An 18,447-nucleotide genomic window follows, 5' to 3' on the forward strand; every position below is an offset into this window, starting at 1 on the left:
GAAGAAATAAAATCTTCAAAGACAGTTCCTTGTAACTCCCTTCACTACAGAGAAATAAACTTTATTTATCCCCAAGTGTCAATAGAAGTCACATAAAGCAGCATTATTGGTGCAAAAGAAAACATGAGCAGCGACCCGTAACCACAAGAAAGAAAGAAATCTACGACATAAGGCAGCAATTTGCTCATCGAACAGTATTTAAAACATCACTCCACTATCACAACTTCTGAAGGTTAAAGCATTTTAATGCCACAGATTATTTAAATGCTTTAACAGATCTTGTTTGATTGGGTTATTTACCCATTTGACAGTAATGGAAACAAGAGCTACCTTCATTTCAGTCTTTTTGATGTCAGTGGGGGACCCAACATGGTTTATATACAATAATAATAATAATGGATTAGATTCTTATAGTGTTTTTCTGGACACTCAAAGACGCTTTACAAAATGGATCCATTTAACACCCACAATGTAAACCAGAATCAGAATTAACATACTAGCAGGACATCATGTCACAGATTTAAAAAGTAATATTCTCTTCATACAATGACAGCAGCAGCAGAATCATCCAGCCAATGAAAAGGCCCAGATTCTGGAGCAGAAACAACAGCCAGGGCTTTTTGTGTTTGATGTGGGCCATGGTGGGGAGCTTAAAAGGAGAAAGGAGAGAACGGAATTAAAGATTGCTTTGACAGCTGATCTATTGTCAGTTTTGTACAGCTCCAATACGCACCAAATCAGCTAGGGCCACATAGAGGAAGAGTCCCGTAGTAATAGCAGCTATCCACTGCGTGGTTTCAAAATCCGTGGCTACGGACAGAGCGATATAAAGGCCAACAAAGGAGGTCATGGCGCTGCCCAAATTAAAAAGTAACGCCTTTAGGGGAGACAAACCGCAGTAGAGCAAGACGGCAAAATCACCTGCAGAGAAAGGCCAAGTTAGTAAAAATTACGAAGTGAAACCAAGTAGACATTTGTCTCTGGATGTGTGTGTGTGTGTGTGTGTGTGTGTGTGTGTGTGTGTGTGTGTGTGTGTGTGTGTGTGTGTGTGTGTGTGTGTGTGTGTCTGCGTCCTTTACCCAGCTCGTGGGGCAGTTCGTGGCAGAATACGGCTAATGATGTAGCCAGACCGGACCTCCACGACAAGGCAAAAGCTGCACCTATGGCTAAACCATCTGCAAAGTTGTGGATCCCGTCGCCAATGACGATCATATAAGGAAGCAAACGCTGTTCTGAAGACAAAGGGGTAGTTAGTCGTGCTTCAGTCGTGATAATTACAATTATTTGATCACAAGAAGTTTGTTTTTTGTTTGGAGTAATTACCTCTGGTGCGGATTTTCAATGATGATGATTTCTCATCGTCTTCACTGTCGTCCTGAACGTGGTTGCTCTCAACCTGTCCAGAACACACTTGTGTAACTAACACATCCAACAATTTCTCATTATTAACCCAATCTTGAAAAGTGCTTCTCACCAAATCTGCTTTCGATGCTGACTGTGAATTGGCTTTTTTATTCAGCCTTTCCTGGTGATACATTTCTATAACCCTCCCGTGGTCACAGTGGTGAGGATCTTTTTCCTACAGGGCGAGAGAAAACAAAATGACTCGCCTGACAGTAGATTTTTGGTATCTGCAGTTGATTAATTGATTGATTGATCATTACCTCATTACTTGAATGTTCATGTCCATATGTGAGCAAAGAGAAGAGAGTTTCCATCAGATAGAACAGGTAGAGCCCAGCCATCACCACCAACATCTTGTACAGGTAGTCTGGAGGTGGGTGACTCCCATGTGAACTCCCTCCTTCATGGTTGTGTAAACCTAGAGCCTGGATCCCCAGAAGAATTAGTCAAAATGGGTGTACGTTGAAGGAATATCAACATTAATATAGAAGGAATCCCAGATTATCATAGTGTCCTAAAACAGGAACTGATATTTAGTGAATTGATCTCCTTTCTAGCAGTAAAACAACTTCATTCAGCTTTAAAATGGTTGGTAATACTCACGACTGGCATCAGGTGTAGTAGTGCATCTCCAGACAGTGAGCCTACAGCCAGGCTGATGCAGAAGTGGACGCACAACTGGAACACACCAGTACATTTAGAGCACATCAGCAAGCCAATGCCGAACATGGCCGCTAGCGTTATGAACACATTGGCAATAGATGCGTATATGTATCCTGCAGGAAGATAAGAGAATATAAAAGGTTGGAGGTCAGTTATTACATGTTGATATAAAGTCTCAAACCTATGACAGAGAAGGTAACACGCAAAAATACACATGCAAGGTTTTTTTTTTAACCTGATCTAGTAGTTTAATGTAAATTTGTCATATTCAAATGTAGGCAATCTCAAAAAGGGCAGTGTCAAAAAGAAACAGATAGTCTTTACCTGGACTTCATACATTTATGTGACTCCCAAGGTCATTATGCTATGAGACTTGTGAACAAAACCTTGTAACCAGGAGTCTTGTGACTGAGAGTCTGGTCTCTTATAAGGACAACATCAGCATTGCTCCCCCTTTCAATCTTTTGACGTCGATCCCAGAAAAAGTTTTTGTTACTTGTTCAGGACAACTTACTCTCAGCCAGGGAGATCTCATCTGGGACAGTGGGTTCTATGGTTTCTCTACAAGTTCCACTCATGATCTGCTGGAGGAGTGCAGGACTGACGCGAGCCAATCCTGACCGACCCAGGACGGAGGAGTCAGAACCGTTGCCTGCCAGACCGTAGATCAGGACTAACTCTTCAGCTGAGAAACACAACTGTAGGACAGCAATCTGTGATCAACTGCTGATCTGTAATTCACCCAATTTTTTCAACATCAACAATATGACTATTTTAAAATCTGTATTTTTGTACCTGATCAAACGTGATATTTTCTGTATGCCTCCAGTGACCGTAGTCCGCTCTCCTTTCAACATGTTCATCTCCCTGGTGATTTCCTTCATCCAATTCAAATTTGTGATGTCCATCTGCATCATGGCTGTGGTCATGTTCATGACCATGGTCGTGGCCGTGATCGTGTTCATGGTCATGGTCAGGATTGCGGCCGAAGTACCAGTCAGGTCCGATTTGCAGGCTGCTCATGAGAGCCTCCAAATCTGTAGAACCCAAAAACAATCCGAGTGACAAAAATAGTGAAGGATGGATTGAACTGGTTTTCGATTTTCAAGAATTAATGACATGGTTAACTTTTTTCTTTATGTTACTAGAAATAAAAGGAATGCTAATGGTTTATATTTGCAGACCAACATTTTCACAAAACTGACCAATTAATTACCTCAAGCTCTATCCCATCACAATACCTGAAGCTCTATCCCCAAATATTTGTTTTGTCGCTCTGTCTCTGTATCTATACAGCTCCATTTATTTATCGTCAGCCATGCAGCTCTATCCCTGAATCTTTTTTTTTTTGTATCTCTATCACTAAATCTTTATTTCGCAACTCTGCCCCTGTATCTTTATTTTTTCAGCTCTGTCTCCCTATCTCCACAACTCTATCTCTTTGGCTTCATCCCTTCATTGCCAGCCATACACACATCAGCTTTTTATTCCATGAGTCTGAAGAACTTTTACCTGTGATATTGAAGTCCTCCGACCCCAGACGTTGCAAGATGTAATCCAGGAAGAAGCTTTCATTCGGCAGCGGTCGCTTCAGGAAGCAGTGACCTAGCAGAGCATGATACAAGACACGACCCAAAACTGCACCCACTTCCTGTTTCTGGTTTGGTGATGATGCGTTGACCTCTGCCATGATGGAACTGGCTGCCACACAGCCCTGTTTCCAATGGTGACAGGAGAGAGGATGGACATAGAGAACAGTTATGGATGAGATGAAATAGATTTTTAGTCAACGACTTGTCTTAGAACTAAATACATTTACTGTTCAGTTGATAGTTTGGTTATTTTAGGTGATTTTCTTTTGCTCTTTCAATTCTTGAGTTATCAAGAATGACAGGGTTAGGGTTAGACATCAAGGTTTTTTAAATTGTTTTATTACTTGTTTGGTGATTAACATAAGCAATTAGATGACAACACAAATTGCCAAGGGTGTATCAATATCTTTTGGCATGCATTCATTATAGCAGCAACTTAATTACAATCCTGTACGCCAGATAGGAAATAATTATGGGCTAATCTTGCTATTTTCATTTTCATCATCTTGCGATTGTTGCTTACTTGATTGTCCAGGGGCTCATAGTGATCTCGAAGAAGGTCAACCAGCAGCTTCACCCCATCCACGTTCATGTGACTGTGGTCGTGATCCTGGTCCGACCTGCTTCCCTCGTGCTCGTGGTGTTCTTGGTGGTCGTGGGGTTCTTGGTGGTCGTGGGGTTCTTGGTGGTCGTGGGGTTCTTGGTGGTCGTGGGGTTCTTGGTGCTCATGGTGGTCGTGGTCTTCCACGTGTGTGATTTCATGGAGGAGGCGTTCCTTCTCCACTCCCCATCTCCCGTGTTTTGTGGCGTTGCAGACCAGATTGGGATCCATGAGGTACAGGATGGATCCGGAAGCAAAGTCCGAGAATTGAGAAACGCTGACGGCGACGTGCTCTCCAGTCGTTCCATTTTCATCCACTCTGTGGTCATGGTGACCGCCGATCAGCTGATCAACCGCGCCTGTTAGATTACACTGCAGCAACAGACAAATCCAGATTAAAAGATGATTGATTGATTGATTGATTGATTAATTGCACAGTGATGCAAATGTCTTCCAGGTCATTTTGGATTTGTACCACGGGTCATTTATTATTTTATGGCACTTAGTAATAAGATCAATAACAGTGATTTATTGGACAAGTCATTCTTCATTTCTTATCATAATTTACCAGCGCAGATAAATTCCTTTCACCAATCTTGCAATTTTAGCAAATGTATCAAAGGTCAGGCTGACTAAAGGTATGTTTTTTTCATTTATTTGAATTACTTTTAGGTTTTTAAATCAAAGCGAGCGTTCGCATTCATTGATTTGAGGACGAAATTCTGGGCGTCGGTTCAATTTTTGAAATGCAGACAAAGTCAAATGAGATTCTGAGCACTAAAAATCTGGGTTTCACGCAATCTCTCAATTCAGTTCCGGTGAGTTCAGTTCATCCCACATGAGGAATGTAAAATTCAACATGTTTTGCTTTTTCACCGGAGACAGCAGTGATAGCTTCCCAGAGATCAACTCAGGAGGTCTTCAATAGGGAGGTTTGAACCGGTGCTATTTGTAAAAACCTTTTTTTTTTTTTTTTTTTTTTTTAAATTAATACTTAAAACAAGAGTTCAAACAAAATATTTTCCGTGTACAGGTGTGGGACATGATGGGATGTATGGAATGGCATTATTTAGGAAGCAAGAAAGGTTTGTGCATTCATTTAGTTGAGGAAAAAAAGGCAAGTGATCAGATTAATAACAAATCTACATTACGGATTACTAGCAAGATTAAAAATTGTAGAATTTACAAAACAAAGAGACGCTACTTTCCAGGGACTGTACAGAAAGTACAGACCTTAAAACAGATAGTACAAACTTTATCATTTGTACAAACTTATCACTGAGCAGCACAATCTCACCACACTTTTTCCCACATGTCAGTGTAATACTGTTGATTAATTCAGTAAAATTTTAGAGTACTGTAATTTGATTTTGTCATATTGGAGGAATGTTTTTGTTTTTAATAGATTTAATGGTGGCGCAGTGGGTTGCGCTGTCGTCGCACACCAGGGCGGTTCCGGGTTCGAGTCCCGCTACGTCCAGAGTTTGCATTTTCTCCCCGTGTCTGTGTGACTTCTCTCCGGGCGCACCGGCTTCCTCCCACCTCCAAAAAATATTTTACAGGTTGATTGGCCGTTCCAAATTGACCGTAGGTAAGACTGTGTGCCAGCGTGTTTGTCCGGAGTTTCCCCCGCCTCATGCACGCCCAGGCCGGCTGGGTTCGGCTCCAGCTCCCGGCGACAGCGGATGGATGTTTAAACAAAAATCACGGGGGGAGGAACCACAGGTGGACAAAATGACTCTGTTAAGTTAATTTAAAGAAAAAAAAAGTTACTAAATTTAAATATTTAAAAAAATACACAGGAAAATATGCCTGTGACAGCAAAACTCCACTTTAACACATCAACTGACCTGAGAGTGAATCATGTGAGTTCCTGTAGACTCACTTTTGAAACTAAAAATCCCCCAATTTCCGCATTAACTTTGTAAATTTTTACTGATTTTTCTGTTCATTCGTGATTCGGATAATTCACTAAGTTGAATTCCTGTAATATCCTGATACTTCGATTTTATTTTAAGCGGTATTATATTGGAATTTTTTTTTAACCCCTTCCGGTCTTTCTCTATATGCAGATAAATGCATTCACTCGTCAGTAACTTATTGATTTGATATTACTGTGGCAATATTTCAGTGCAAAAATCAGTGTGATAAAGTGTAAAATCTCTCTGTTTAACCATTAACGCTCACAGATGCGGGTTATCGGCCTGAGCGCACAGGTGCGCCCGCAGGCAGGCGGGCGGTCCCGGACCTCGACCCCTGTGTCCCCCCCAGGGCCGGCCCCGGCGCTCCGAGCCCCGTGCGGAGCTTGAGTCTAATAAAACCTACCTTTCCACACGGCACGTCGCCGCACTGCACACGGCGCTCCAGTATATTAAAGAGGGACCGGACGGACTCCCAGGTCAGATGCTGCTCTCCCGGCGCGGACACGACACCGACCACATCCCGGTAGACCGCCTCCAACGCGGGAGAACCCGAAACTGAACCGAACAAACCCCAACAGGCCAGGAGCAGTGGCGCAGGAAAAAACATCTTCAGAGGTTTTTTTAACTTGGAATGTTTTGAGAAACGGTTCCTGAGAAAGAGCGCAGGGTGTGGGCGCCCGGTCTGACGGTTCTAAACCGGAGAGCTCGGACTCGCAGTTTAAACCCGATGTACCTGGAAATGAATTCTGGAATGTGATTGGCTGAGAAGAGGCTCGTGCTCTGCAATAACCTCCAAACACGGCGTCACCGCACAGACCCTGGAACTCACCTTCACGTGGGAAACAATTAGTCGTCCCGGTCATCGTGACCGTTTCTGATTGATCGAACGGAGACTCGTGCTGTCGCGACCTTTGTGACGGTAACCCCACCTGAGGGGACAGGTGGAGGGGACACGCCCACACGTCAGGAGCGATTTGTTCCACTAAATACCACACCCCTGAACTCCAAAGCGTCCAGACAAGAAATAACTTCAATACGTAATAAAAAAAATCTACATCTTCAATTCAAAATTAAAATTGAAAGTCCTTCTTATTAAAACACCTTCAATGGTACTAAACGTCACATGATCGTTTTACACAAATTATTATAATACAAAGTACTTTATTCTATTCCAAACTTTATCCCGGATATGATCACAAAAACACAGTTATGACTAGATGACATCTAACTATGACATCTTATCTTGAAACTGGACCACTCTCAAATCCACGCAGGGGATATTTTCTGACTCGTCATGAACTGGCGCCACAAATTAAGGCGCGCTAAAAATGGATAAATGATTCACAAGTTGCGGGTCACTCGGTGCGTTTTTTATTCCCCTCATTTAGGTTATGGTTTAGGGTTGTACTGTCGAATGAGCTGCAAACATGATTAGTCACTTACATTTTATGCTCTGAATTTAATGATTCCAATGAATTCACTTCAGATTGTGTTGAGTTTTCGTTCAATGACAGAAAGATGAAAAAAGTCTTAAAAACCTTTCGAGATTAATTAAAAAGCAGTGTGTTCATTCACATTTTTAACTTTGAATTTTTTTTTCAGCTTTATTCGGTAAAATGTCAAACATAAAGGAGCTGCTTCATTCCCCTGACGAGCGGGTGTGTTTGTCAGTTTTCACCACTAGATGGCGCCTCTGGTCCGTGTCATCACAGAAATGACGCTCTTCCCTCTTTCCGCAGAAAACAAACGAAAAAGAAACAAACTCACTGTTACGTCATATCATAACACAATTTATAATTACAAGGCTTGATTTTTAATAAAAATTTATTTAAAAAATAAATTCGTTTTGACAAAAGCTTTGACGTGAACATGGTTATTTTAAAATGCATACGCTTTATCATTATTTTGATTTCAAATGTTTTCGAATTTTGTAAAAGATACTCATTTTTAATTGTAAAATACATTCAGCTTCTTTTAAACATAATTTAAATATTTAAAATAATAATATTTCATCCGTACATCTTCCACCGCTTATTCGGGACCGGGTCGCGGGAGCAACAGTCTCAGCGGGGATGTCCATACTTCCCTCTCCCCAGACACCTCTTCCAGCTCCTCCGGGGGGATCCCGAGGCGTTCCCAGGCCAGTGGAGAGACATAGTCCCTGAAGATGGATGGATGGATAAATTATCTCCCGACCTATATACTGTATGTGAATAAGCCTACTGGAAAACCTCAGTGTCACGTTTTAACTCCACCCACTACCTGTCCAACCAATCACGGCGCATCTTCCAGAAGGAATCACGTGAACAATATGGCGGAGAGCATCGGGCAGCGTGTTACGCCTTTCGTCCACACGACATCGCAGATATCCGGGACGAAAACGCTGAACGAAGTGAAGTTTTTTGAAAATGCCGGGTCTGCGTTGTCGTGAGGCTATAACCGAAACTTTTTCTATGGGGGGGGGGGGTCTCCCTGTGACGAAAACCGCTGTGACGTCAGTGTGTGTGACCCGCGTCTACCTGTACACACAGAATGGACGGAGTTCAAACCGGATATAACAGCTCCATCTCGAAGCCGCGTTGACAATTGGATATTTGTTCATCTGTTTCTTTATGAGTCATAAAGTTTATTCATTCATTCACTCATTCATTCACGTTCCACACCAGTTTTGGGTAAGCACTTCCTGCTGGTGGAGAACTGTGATGGGTGCGCTTGGTTTATAATACCAATACATTTGTTTTCATATGTTTGGTATGAAGTCTGATATTGTTTTATCGTGGAATTTCCCGCTAGTAATAATATATTTAATATATTAATACAATAGTTTAACATATTTTTAATATTTTTAAACATTTTCCACTTTCCACTACTATAGTTTCATATAAATTATCACTTCATTGCTGCTAGAACCCCAATCTTTTATTACCAAAGTTCTTTATATTTATGTTTACAAAGATGTAAGTGTAACAGACAAAAAAAGATTGATTTATTTTGGAGTTTTATTAATTTCACCAAAATCCCTCACGATGTGTTTTGATTTCTTCTGAGGATGTGAATTTATTTATTTCAGTTTTATATTTTGTATTTCCTTTGCGCTTACGGTCAGCACCTTTATTTTGAAAAATAAAGGAAGTGATGTCCGTAACATCCGGTCCGTCCTACTCTCAGTCTGCCTTGAACCTGACTGCGGGAGGTACGTGCATCGGGCGGCTGTCCAGAAAAAGTTTTAGTTACAAGTTTTAGTGACGATTTCTTGCAATAATTAAAAGTAATGTTGTTCGGTAACATGTTTACGGTGTTTTCTGTTGTGGAATGTAATTGATTAGCTGCTTTCGAATGGGAAAATGTAAGCTAGCTTTCCACCTGTGTGCGTGTGTATGTGTAAGAGGGTGTGCTAACGTATTTCACCCTTGTGTTAGGTGTTGCATGAAGGGCATGCATATTTACACCCTGGTTTGTTTTAATTTCATCACGCTGCAGGTATGTGTACAGGTGTTTAGTGGCCTGTGTTATGTTTATAAATTGTAGGTTTTCTTTCATGTACATTGTATTTTATTTTCATTCATTTATATTTTATTTATTTTCTGTGACATTTCGAATGTTTTAAGTGAGTCTGCCTTGAACCTGACTGTGGGAGGTGTTGCATGGAGGGCATGAATATTCACACCTTGGTTTGTTTTAATTTCATCACGCTGCAGGAATAAATTCCAACCAAAAAAGTCGCCTGTGTGTCCGGTCTATTGCGCACCAGAACACAACGCAGTGTAGTCGGAGCATGCGGACCGCCCTGGCTACATTAGCGGGAATATTTCACAGTGTGAAAAGGAAAAATTACAGCAATAGAATCAAAATAATAATAAAAATAATAATAGTAACAATACTCCAGCTGCTTTATCTCCATGTGTCTGTGGATAAATCCACAGTTTAACAGTCACTCACTGACAGCTTCAGAAATCACTGACAGGAAGGATATTGTTTTGATTGGCTTCACCGCACACACACATGAATGGACAGCAAGACACACACATTACATGGCATGAGACCCCAGACATCTGCCCTGACACACACACTCACAAAGCCCTATGCTGTTAATCGTTGAGACAAAACACACACTGTCCAGTGACCTGTTTTCACACACCCCCACTGTCATGTCACTCTGCGTTAACTTGCCTGCCACACAAACCTGTGGATGTTCTCAACACACACACGCACACACACAAATCATCAAATTGTTGAGCGTTGATCTGATCTTCATGGTCAGCAGATAAATGTGTGTGATGTCAGACTAGATCACATCCCTCCATCACGGATGGATCGATAAAGAAGACATACTTTAATGATCCCAAACTGGGATAGTCACAAAGAAAGTCTTCCCTCTAGCAAAAACAAAGACGTCCTCTTCCTTCCTTCCTGGCTTTTAGTCGTCCGTCCTCCAGAAGATCAGACGTGACGGATCAAGTGTTCTTCCTCACACGTTTCTGTGCTGGTGTGTGGCTCCATCCATCCATCCACTTTCTTTAACCGCTTCATCCACTGCTTGAATCTGGAGCCTATCCCAGCTGGCAATGGGCATGAGGCGGGGGACACTCCGGGCATAACGCCAGTGCACCGCAGAGCCACAGACAAACATGCATGCACACACTCCTATGGTCAATTTGGGACTGGTCAATTAACCTGAAACGCAAGTTTTTGTTGGTGGGAGGAAGCCTGAGAGCTCGGTACCAGACCCCCCCCCACACACACACACAGCATGGCCTCAGCCCTACTTCCTTTCACAAGGCTGATGTTTCCATTACAGAAATAAAAGCATGACCGCTAATCCAGTTATCCCTGGACAAACACACACACACATACACAGCTATCTTGACAGTACCCCACAGAGCGGTACATGTATCATGTGAAGTGAAAAGATGGGAAGAAATGAGGGTACAGAAAGATGAATGGAAGATCTTTTATAGTTCATGTGGTCAAAATGTGGATGTGTCCCACCCTGGGTGGAAGCAACGCAAAGAGAAAACACCACAGGATCCAAAACAATGACGAGAACTGCTGTCAAGGGTGAAATCAATCTTAGTAAAACCAGCGTCTATGTGATGTTGCTCCGAGCCGTCCTGCGATCCAGAGTTGGTTGTCATTACTCGGGTCCGGCCTCCACCTGGTCTCAGATGGTGAGAGAAGATTCAGGGTGGAGGTGAGGTAGGACCCTGAGGAACGAGGGTGTTTCTGGATGGAGGGACGATGATGAAGGGAGCGGAAAATGAAAAGTAAAAACGCGTTAAGGAGTTATTGAGCAGGAATGTTCTTCATGCATGGACACTCAGGTCACTCCAGATAATTACACTACCTGTGGCGTCTTTCTCTCTATATATATATATATGTAGTCATTTACTGTGTTAACCCTTACACATCCACATGATTCGTTCAGATGTCAATACATTCAAGACTTAAAAATATATATAAATATATAAGACTACAGTATATCCTTTAACCCACACAATGAGTCTCTGGTTAAATCATCCTGTGTAGCAGCATAATAGCTTTGTTACAGCTGAGACAGCTATCAATTGTCAAAACATACAGTAAATGGAAAAGTGAAACACAACCATGAATTGTACCTAGAGCATTTTACTGTCACGTCTCTCTGGGCAATCAATTAGAAAAGAATATCATGATTGATAATCATGATAGGAAGACATGAAAAGCAAACGTGACAACTGCTTTAACGTGGAACTGCTGGTCCTCATTTGAAGTACCAGGACGCCTCTGGAGTTCCCCGTCATGTATGACTGTGTTTTCTTCAGTCCCAACACAGCCGTGTCTTATTACAGCGTCTGAAATCACACAAACAAATTTTCACACAAAATTCCTTGAACTCAAACATGTTACCAGTTGTAATATTTTAAAAAGATGTGTACAACCATTGGCTTTTACGGTGACATTTTGCTGCCTGACATTAGGTGTCCCTATTTGCATTGTTGAGTTACTTTAATAACTAGTTATCTTAATATGTTTGAGAATCACTTAAGCTAACGTGATGCTAACGTTGATGCTAGCTCTGTACCGTTAGCAAGCCTAACTTAACATAATTGAACATTTCAAAAACAACGAAACTATTGGTCTTTATCTATCGAAACGATATCCTACCTGCGCAGGAGGAATAATAAACGGAGCGGAGTATATTTCTCTTTTGTTTATTGGACATACGCCTGCTACACTCACCTGAACACTCGGCGCATTCATCATGCCGCACTGGACAGAACAAGCGCGTTACATTTCCATACAAATACAACAGAACTACTTCCGCTCGCAACAGGAAGTACCAAAATAAGAGCGTCACATACTTGATCTTTTTGATCATACTTGATCGTCACATCTATGACCAATATAATTTGCCAGTGAGACGTAAGTACATATTGAATACATTTGAGCGCAGTCTACTTGGAGCATTTAGCTTGTTCAGCAGCGTCCTCATCCGGCGTCAGTGGGCGGAGAAAGGTTCGTACGTAATGAGGTCATCCAGGCTGCGTAATGTCCTATTGACCAATCACGGAACCCCTGCACATCCGGGTCCGACCTAGAACTGGCGTCGGCGTCTTTGGCCAGGAACGTGAATGAATGAATGAATAAATGAACGAATGAATGAAAAATAAATAAATTTATGAACTTTATGACTTATACAGTTTATATGAGTCATTAAAAATATTCAACTGTCAAACATCAACGCCTCTTCGACGTGGAGCTGTTATAAATCAGAAAATAGCAGCTTTTCGTCACAGGGACACGCCCCCCCGGGTAGACGCCTATCTGCTTCAACACACCTGGTCATTTGAATGAGGATCAGGTGTGTTGGAGCTCATCATCGATCAGGCGCATCCGCTTTGCGGATACGTCTGGCATCCGTACCGAGTCCGTTGTTTGACGGTGCGCTGCCCGCAACCGGGCCGCTTCCTGCGCGCTTCCCCGAAGCGAGTGAGCCGCCGAGCCGGAACTGCGCGTTTTAAGGGCGGATCCGCCCCGGCGTCGGGTGCGATGTGGGAACATTGACCTCTTGTATTAACTTAGATACATATCCTTGCAATAAGGTGATGCACAAACTACAAAATACACAAAACACATAAAGTAAATACTTTAAAATGAAAATATTACATTTTACAATAAGGAAATTGCTCAAAAAATCACATTTGACAATAGAAAAAATTGACTGAGAATGTGAAGACAAATAAAACCGATAAGAGTTAGATTAAGAGCTACAGTCTCACTTAGGAACGTAAACCCACGGAGAACTATCACCTTAATCTGCAGCTCCTGTGAGATTATTTGAGATTAAAGGTGGTTGTTTAAGTGTTCTTCCTTAACTAAAACAAACTAAAGATTAGATTTAAAACACGTCAACACTAACATGATGTTGACAAAGCAAAGATGAACTACTGGACCTGTAAACAAGGAATTGTTGGGTATCAACTCACAAATTGATGGAATGTAAATACTGTAGTCTCAAACCGCTTCTGCTCCCCCTAGTGGTCATAAAAAGTTATTGCAAGTTTAAAAAATGTGACCACACACACACACACACACACACACACACACACACACACACACACACACACACACACACACACACACACACACACATCAGTCACGTGTTGTGATTTATAAATTCAAGGATTTAGATTTTGCTGTGTCAAATTTTTTTTAACAATGTGGATGGACAGAATAGTGATTAAGAAAGCAAGAAAAAATAGAAAGAGAGAGACAGAGAGAGAGAGAGAGAGAGGGAGAGAGAGGGAGAGAGGAAATTAAAAGAATCAGTACTTAAAAATAATAACCATGTCATGGCCTGATTGGTTTGGATTTCCCATATTTAACTCAGTGGACTGGGAAATGAGAGAAAGACAGAGAGGAATGGTGGCAGATTAAAAAAAAGTCACATGAGGGAGAAGGAGAGGAAGAGAAAATAAAATCGAGGGAGGGTGTGGATGAAAGAAAAAGAGGGAGACGAATGCAGAGAGTTAAAGACACATCGTTTGAACGGAACGATGGAATATAATCCGAATAATCCCAGATGTGATCAAAACCAACCAAACAGCTCTCCTCTTAATTGATCATATGAGGTAAAAATAACAGAGTCTGCAGTTCTTCGTCTCCATGGTAATGTTTACACCCTGAATGGGTTTAACTGTGTTGTTCATATGATTGTCCTCCAAACTGATTCCAGCTCCACACAAATATTCATCAATCAGTCAATCCAGCATTTAGCAAGACACAAAATGATTCTAGAATCTATTGGATTGGAAATTCTCTAATATGCTCTCAATAAATTAAATTTTCATCTGATAATCAATGACTTTTGACCCTCTGGTGGAGGGACTCCTCTTTAAACAATCTGCCAGCTGTGAGGGGAAACAAAAAAAAAGGTGTAATCACATCACACCAGAAAGTCCCAACAGTTTTCTTCACATGTAACTAAGCAAGTAGAAAATCGATGTTGTGGTAAACATCTACATATGGAGGTGAACGGGCTGCTAAGGCGGGAAATGAAGTGAAGAAGCGACACTAACGGCCGAGCCGGTGCCAGAGAGAAAGGAGAGCCACGGTTTGCCTCATTACGCCAGTCTTTAGCCCGGCTTCACATGACAAGTAATGAGCAGCAGGCCAGCCAGTCATTAGCCTAAATAGCTGCAAAGGCAAAGGAAAGTCAGATGCCTTCAGATGCTCGTGTTTGAACCTTTGTTAGAAAACCTTCAGCATCCCACTGAGGAAAAGGATTCATCCGGTTAATCGCGACTCTGGCAGCATTCCAGTATAATATTATTCTCTTCAGTTGGTCTTGTTGTCGATCAACGGAGCAGCAAAGTCTGGATTTTCATTCATTTATGATGATAAGTTTATTATCTTATCTATCAGTCATGTTGAAATCATCTCTTTTTATTCTAAGGACTCAAAGCGATGGTAAAGGAAATAGAAAAAAGTGGAAAGACTGTGACCTTTGATTTCATGCATCCGGTGTGTGTTTAGAAACCTGTGTTTGTCTCTGAATCCACGCTGATCTGCAGGAAGAAAGAAGGCTTTAAATGAATTCTGGATTATAAAACTCATAAGACCCGGAGGAGAGTTCTAGTCCTGATTGAATGTTCATTGACATAAAACCTGTGTTGCTGCTGACGGCAGTGGGAGGCTGGGTGGTGTGTATGTGTGTGTGTGTGTGTGTGTGGGGAGGGTAATTTCATAGTAAAAAAACACCTCCCCCGGATGAGAAAGTCATCAAGGAAATATTTGTTTTAAATTGACTTAAATTTTGAGGATACGTCAAGTTGAAAGATGGGTCTAAGTTAATTTATTCATCTACTGACAGTTTTATCTTGAAAAGACGACGTTAACATCATTCTATATCATCAGTACTTCCTTTTATCCTGCCTATGAAATAGAACCTGGTCCAGACATGACTAAATTTAGAATCCATAACTATTACATATTGATTGTAAATAATTTTAAAGTAATTCTAGACTCTTCTGGACTTGTTTTTGTCAGTTTGGCTATTTTTTATTTGCAGAATGATTCTGTGTCAATAAAGTCAATAAAGTTTTCCGTCCTCAGCAGAAATGAACACTCCAGCTTTTAGGGTATATCCTGCAGCGACCACACTTTACGACTAAAGGTGTTCTGGACACAGAAATATCTGGATCTCCTGGTCGCCAAACATGAAACGTATAATTACAAAAGATAGAGAAACAGGTTATACCCCCCCCCCATGTTTAATTGTCCTCTCTCTATATTTGTCTTGATTTCTCAGTCTTCATGTTCCTCTGCTCCTCCTTGTTTCTCCCTGGGGTTAAACACCTTTAACCAGATTACCGTGTTGATCCACCAGCTAAATTACCATAATTGTGTGATATATAATCAGTAACCCTGTCGCTCGCCCCCACTTCCCACTGATGACTGTAATCTGTTGTTACATTGATAAATCAAATAAAAGTCAAATTAAACACCATTAAACGCGATGAACGAGTGCATCTTTCATCATTCTCTCTCCCTGTTCATCATAATGACCGACGGAACTGTTCACGTCCAAACATGGACTCTGGACCCAAACAAAGGCTCTGCTTACTTTCTGGGGGATTTTGGTGATTTTGCCTTCGGCGCCGTTACTTTCTCCACATCCACAAGTGAGTAGTTTTAATGACTTTCCAGCATTTGTGTCTCACTGTGTTGTTATGACACACTAATTTATCGTTATAAATTTATAATCTGATGAAAACATGACTGTAAGAATACTAGTAAATATGTTTGTGAACAAAAACTAGTCAAGAAATCCCTTTTACTTTTCATCAGAGTTAATTCCCTGCCTCTGTCTGCGACATTACTGTGAATTTTCCCTTCCTGTTTTGACTTTTAAATGTGACGTTCTTCTAGGATGAAGGCCTCTGCTGTGTTTCTCCTGGCTGCCAGCTTTGCCATTTTTGGATTGGGTAAGAAAAAACATGTTGACAAAAGGTTTCAGCGCCGCTTTCATTAACACTCCTGAAAATCACATGAGTTCAGCTTTTATTTCTGCAAAGGGAAATCATTTTTGTGTGAATTTCTCTTTATTGATCCCATCTATCTATCTATCTATCTATCTATCTATCTATCTATCTATCTATCTATCTATCTATCTATCTATCTATCTATCTATCTATCTATCTATCTATCTATCTATCTATCTATCTATCTATCTATCTATCTATCTATCTATCTATCTATCTATCTATCTATCTATCTTTTGAAGGAGGAGTTTGGCTGCTAAGCTAAGCCATCATAGATCCACTCATTCTGTAGAAACATGATATTATTGTCTAGATGTTATCAAATATGTTGGAGGGCGTGACCCGAAGATATGAATGAAACTCCTGATTGGTTGAAAGGCAGTGCGGTGGTGTGGATGACCTGATCTTTTTGGTCAGGCCTCTCTCTAGAGTGCTACTCCTGTCCCAACGGCACCCCCAACGACTGCGAGGTCCGGTCGGTGTGTAACGCCGGTGAAGACAGCTGCCTGAAGCTCACCAGCGGTGGTGAGTACCGCCCGAAACATCGCCAGACGGCGAGGAACCCGGATGCATTTGGTTCTGTGTGGATCGCAGAGCGCTGATTGAGCTCATCGCAACCACACGCGTGAACAAAATGTGGAACGACATTTTTAAATCTGAAGTCCACGGGGAGTTTCCAGCTCTGGCATGTCGGCTGTGATGGAAGCTATGTGTGCCAGAGCAGGAAATAACATCGCACCCTCATCCTAAGCATTAATATTTGACAAAGTGGATAAAAGACCTTCAACTTTCTTTCACCAGAATGACATTTTATTTATTTCTTTTCTTTTTATATATCACTTTAAATGACAGTGCTAAACATGATTGTGTTCATGACTTACAAAATTAACTTAAGGAAAAACACATTGGTCATTATATATCCACAAATATATCCATATTTAACGTAATAAACCAATGTTTGTGTGTATTAAACAAACTGAAACTCATTGATTCAAACACTTAATAGCCATTTTAATGCTATGCTAACGCAACAACCCCCACTCTGCCCCCCCCCCCCAGAGAATACCTACACGAGGTGCATCAGGTACTCAGACTGCAACTTCATGACCCTGGCTTCAAGATACATCCTCCGTGAATTCACCTTCGACTGCTGCCAGTCCAACGGCTGCAATAAAAAGAAAAGTTCTTCCATATTTGGCGGCTTGTTCGGTTAACAGACAATAAAAAGAAAGCAGCAAAGTTTGCCCCAATTATAGGAAACTGATTCTGCCATGAAACCCCGTTTGAAGAGTCCATAGAGAATTGATTCAGTCTGTAGTCATCATGCATGTTAAAATGTTTAGAGTGAAATGTTCAAAGAATATTTGGTCATCTTAACTGTAAGTCAAGCTATGTGAAAATCAGACTCTGTAACATCAATAACAATATAATAAAAACAGATATAGATGCAGGAAACCAGCAGACGGATGTGTGTGTGTGTGTATTCGAGGCCCACGGCGCTGAAGTGTGTGACGGCTGGAGACAAACTCAAATTCAGAAGCTCTCAGTAAGAACTCTGAAGTCGCTGAAGCACAACAACAGCTTAACAGCAGTCTGAAGACGACATGGAAGGTCCACAGTCTGCTGCTGCCCTGGAATAATAATGACAACCGCACCGCGCTTCCTCACAAGCCCCACTATCCCCCACAGCCCATTAGAGGAGAGTGTGTGTTATTAGTGTGTCGTTAGCACTGTTCCTGCAG

General features: G+C 41.5%; 2 protein-coding genes and 1 long non-coding RNA gene across 4 annotated transcripts; 1 reads left to right on the forward strand and 2 right to left on the reverse strand.

Moving 5' to 3' along the window:
• Window positions 1-116: 116 nt before the first annotated feature.
• Window positions 117-7,189, reverse strand: LOC137607564 (zinc transporter ZIP4-like). Of its 2 annotated transcripts, none has more exons than XM_068333424.1 (12): window positions 7,012-7,189; window positions 4,183-4,632; window positions 3,580-3,781; window positions 2,863-3,104; window positions 2,582-2,765; window positions 2,008-2,180; window positions 1,665-1,829; window positions 1,475-1,579; window positions 1,324-1,396; window positions 1,080-1,232; window positions 734-921; window positions 117-649 (listed from the first exon to the last, which is right to left on the reverse strand). In XM_068333424.1, exons 2-12 carry the CDS (start codon window positions 4,489-4,491, stop codon window positions 521-523), a joined length of 1,923 nt encoding a protein of 640 aa, XP_068189525.1. In that variant the 5' UTR covers window positions 4,492-4,632; window positions 7,012-7,189; the 3' UTR covers window positions 117-520. The 2 variants fall into 2 exon arrangements, with proteins under 2 accessions (XP_068189525.1, XP_068189524.1); XM_068333423.1 differs by having other exon boundaries at window positions 6,586-7,189.
• A 3,936-nt stretch (window positions 7,190-11,125) lies between these two features.
• Window positions 11,126-12,520, reverse strand: LOC137607798 (uncharacterized). Its single transcript, XR_011038038.1, has 3 exons — window positions 12,402-12,520; window positions 11,798-12,013; window positions 11,126-11,405 (listed from the first exon to the last, which is right to left on the reverse strand). It is a non-coding gene; the product is annotated as an uncharacterized lncRNA (long non-coding RNA).
• Window positions 12,521-16,252: 3,732 nt separating this feature from the next.
• Window positions 16,253-18,166, forward strand: LOC137607662 (CD59 glycoprotein-like). Its single transcript, XM_068333569.1, has 4 exons — window positions 16,253-16,345; window positions 16,593-16,648; window positions 17,123-17,230; window positions 17,765-18,166. Exons 2-4 carry the CDS (start codon window positions 16,594-16,596, stop codon window positions 17,917-17,919), a joined length of 318 nt encoding a protein of 105 aa, XP_068189670.1. The 5' UTR covers window positions 16,253-16,345; window position 16,593; the 3' UTR covers window positions 17,920-18,166.
• Window positions 18,167-18,447: the final 281 nt, after the last annotated feature.

The sequence above is a fragment of the Antennarius striatus genome, chromosome 14 (assembly GCF_040054535.1).
Source record: "Antennarius striatus isolate MH-2024 chromosome 14, ASM4005453v1, whole genome shotgun sequence".
NCBI lineage: Eukaryota > Metazoa > Chordata > Actinopteri > Lophiiformes > Antennariidae > Antennarius > Antennarius striatus.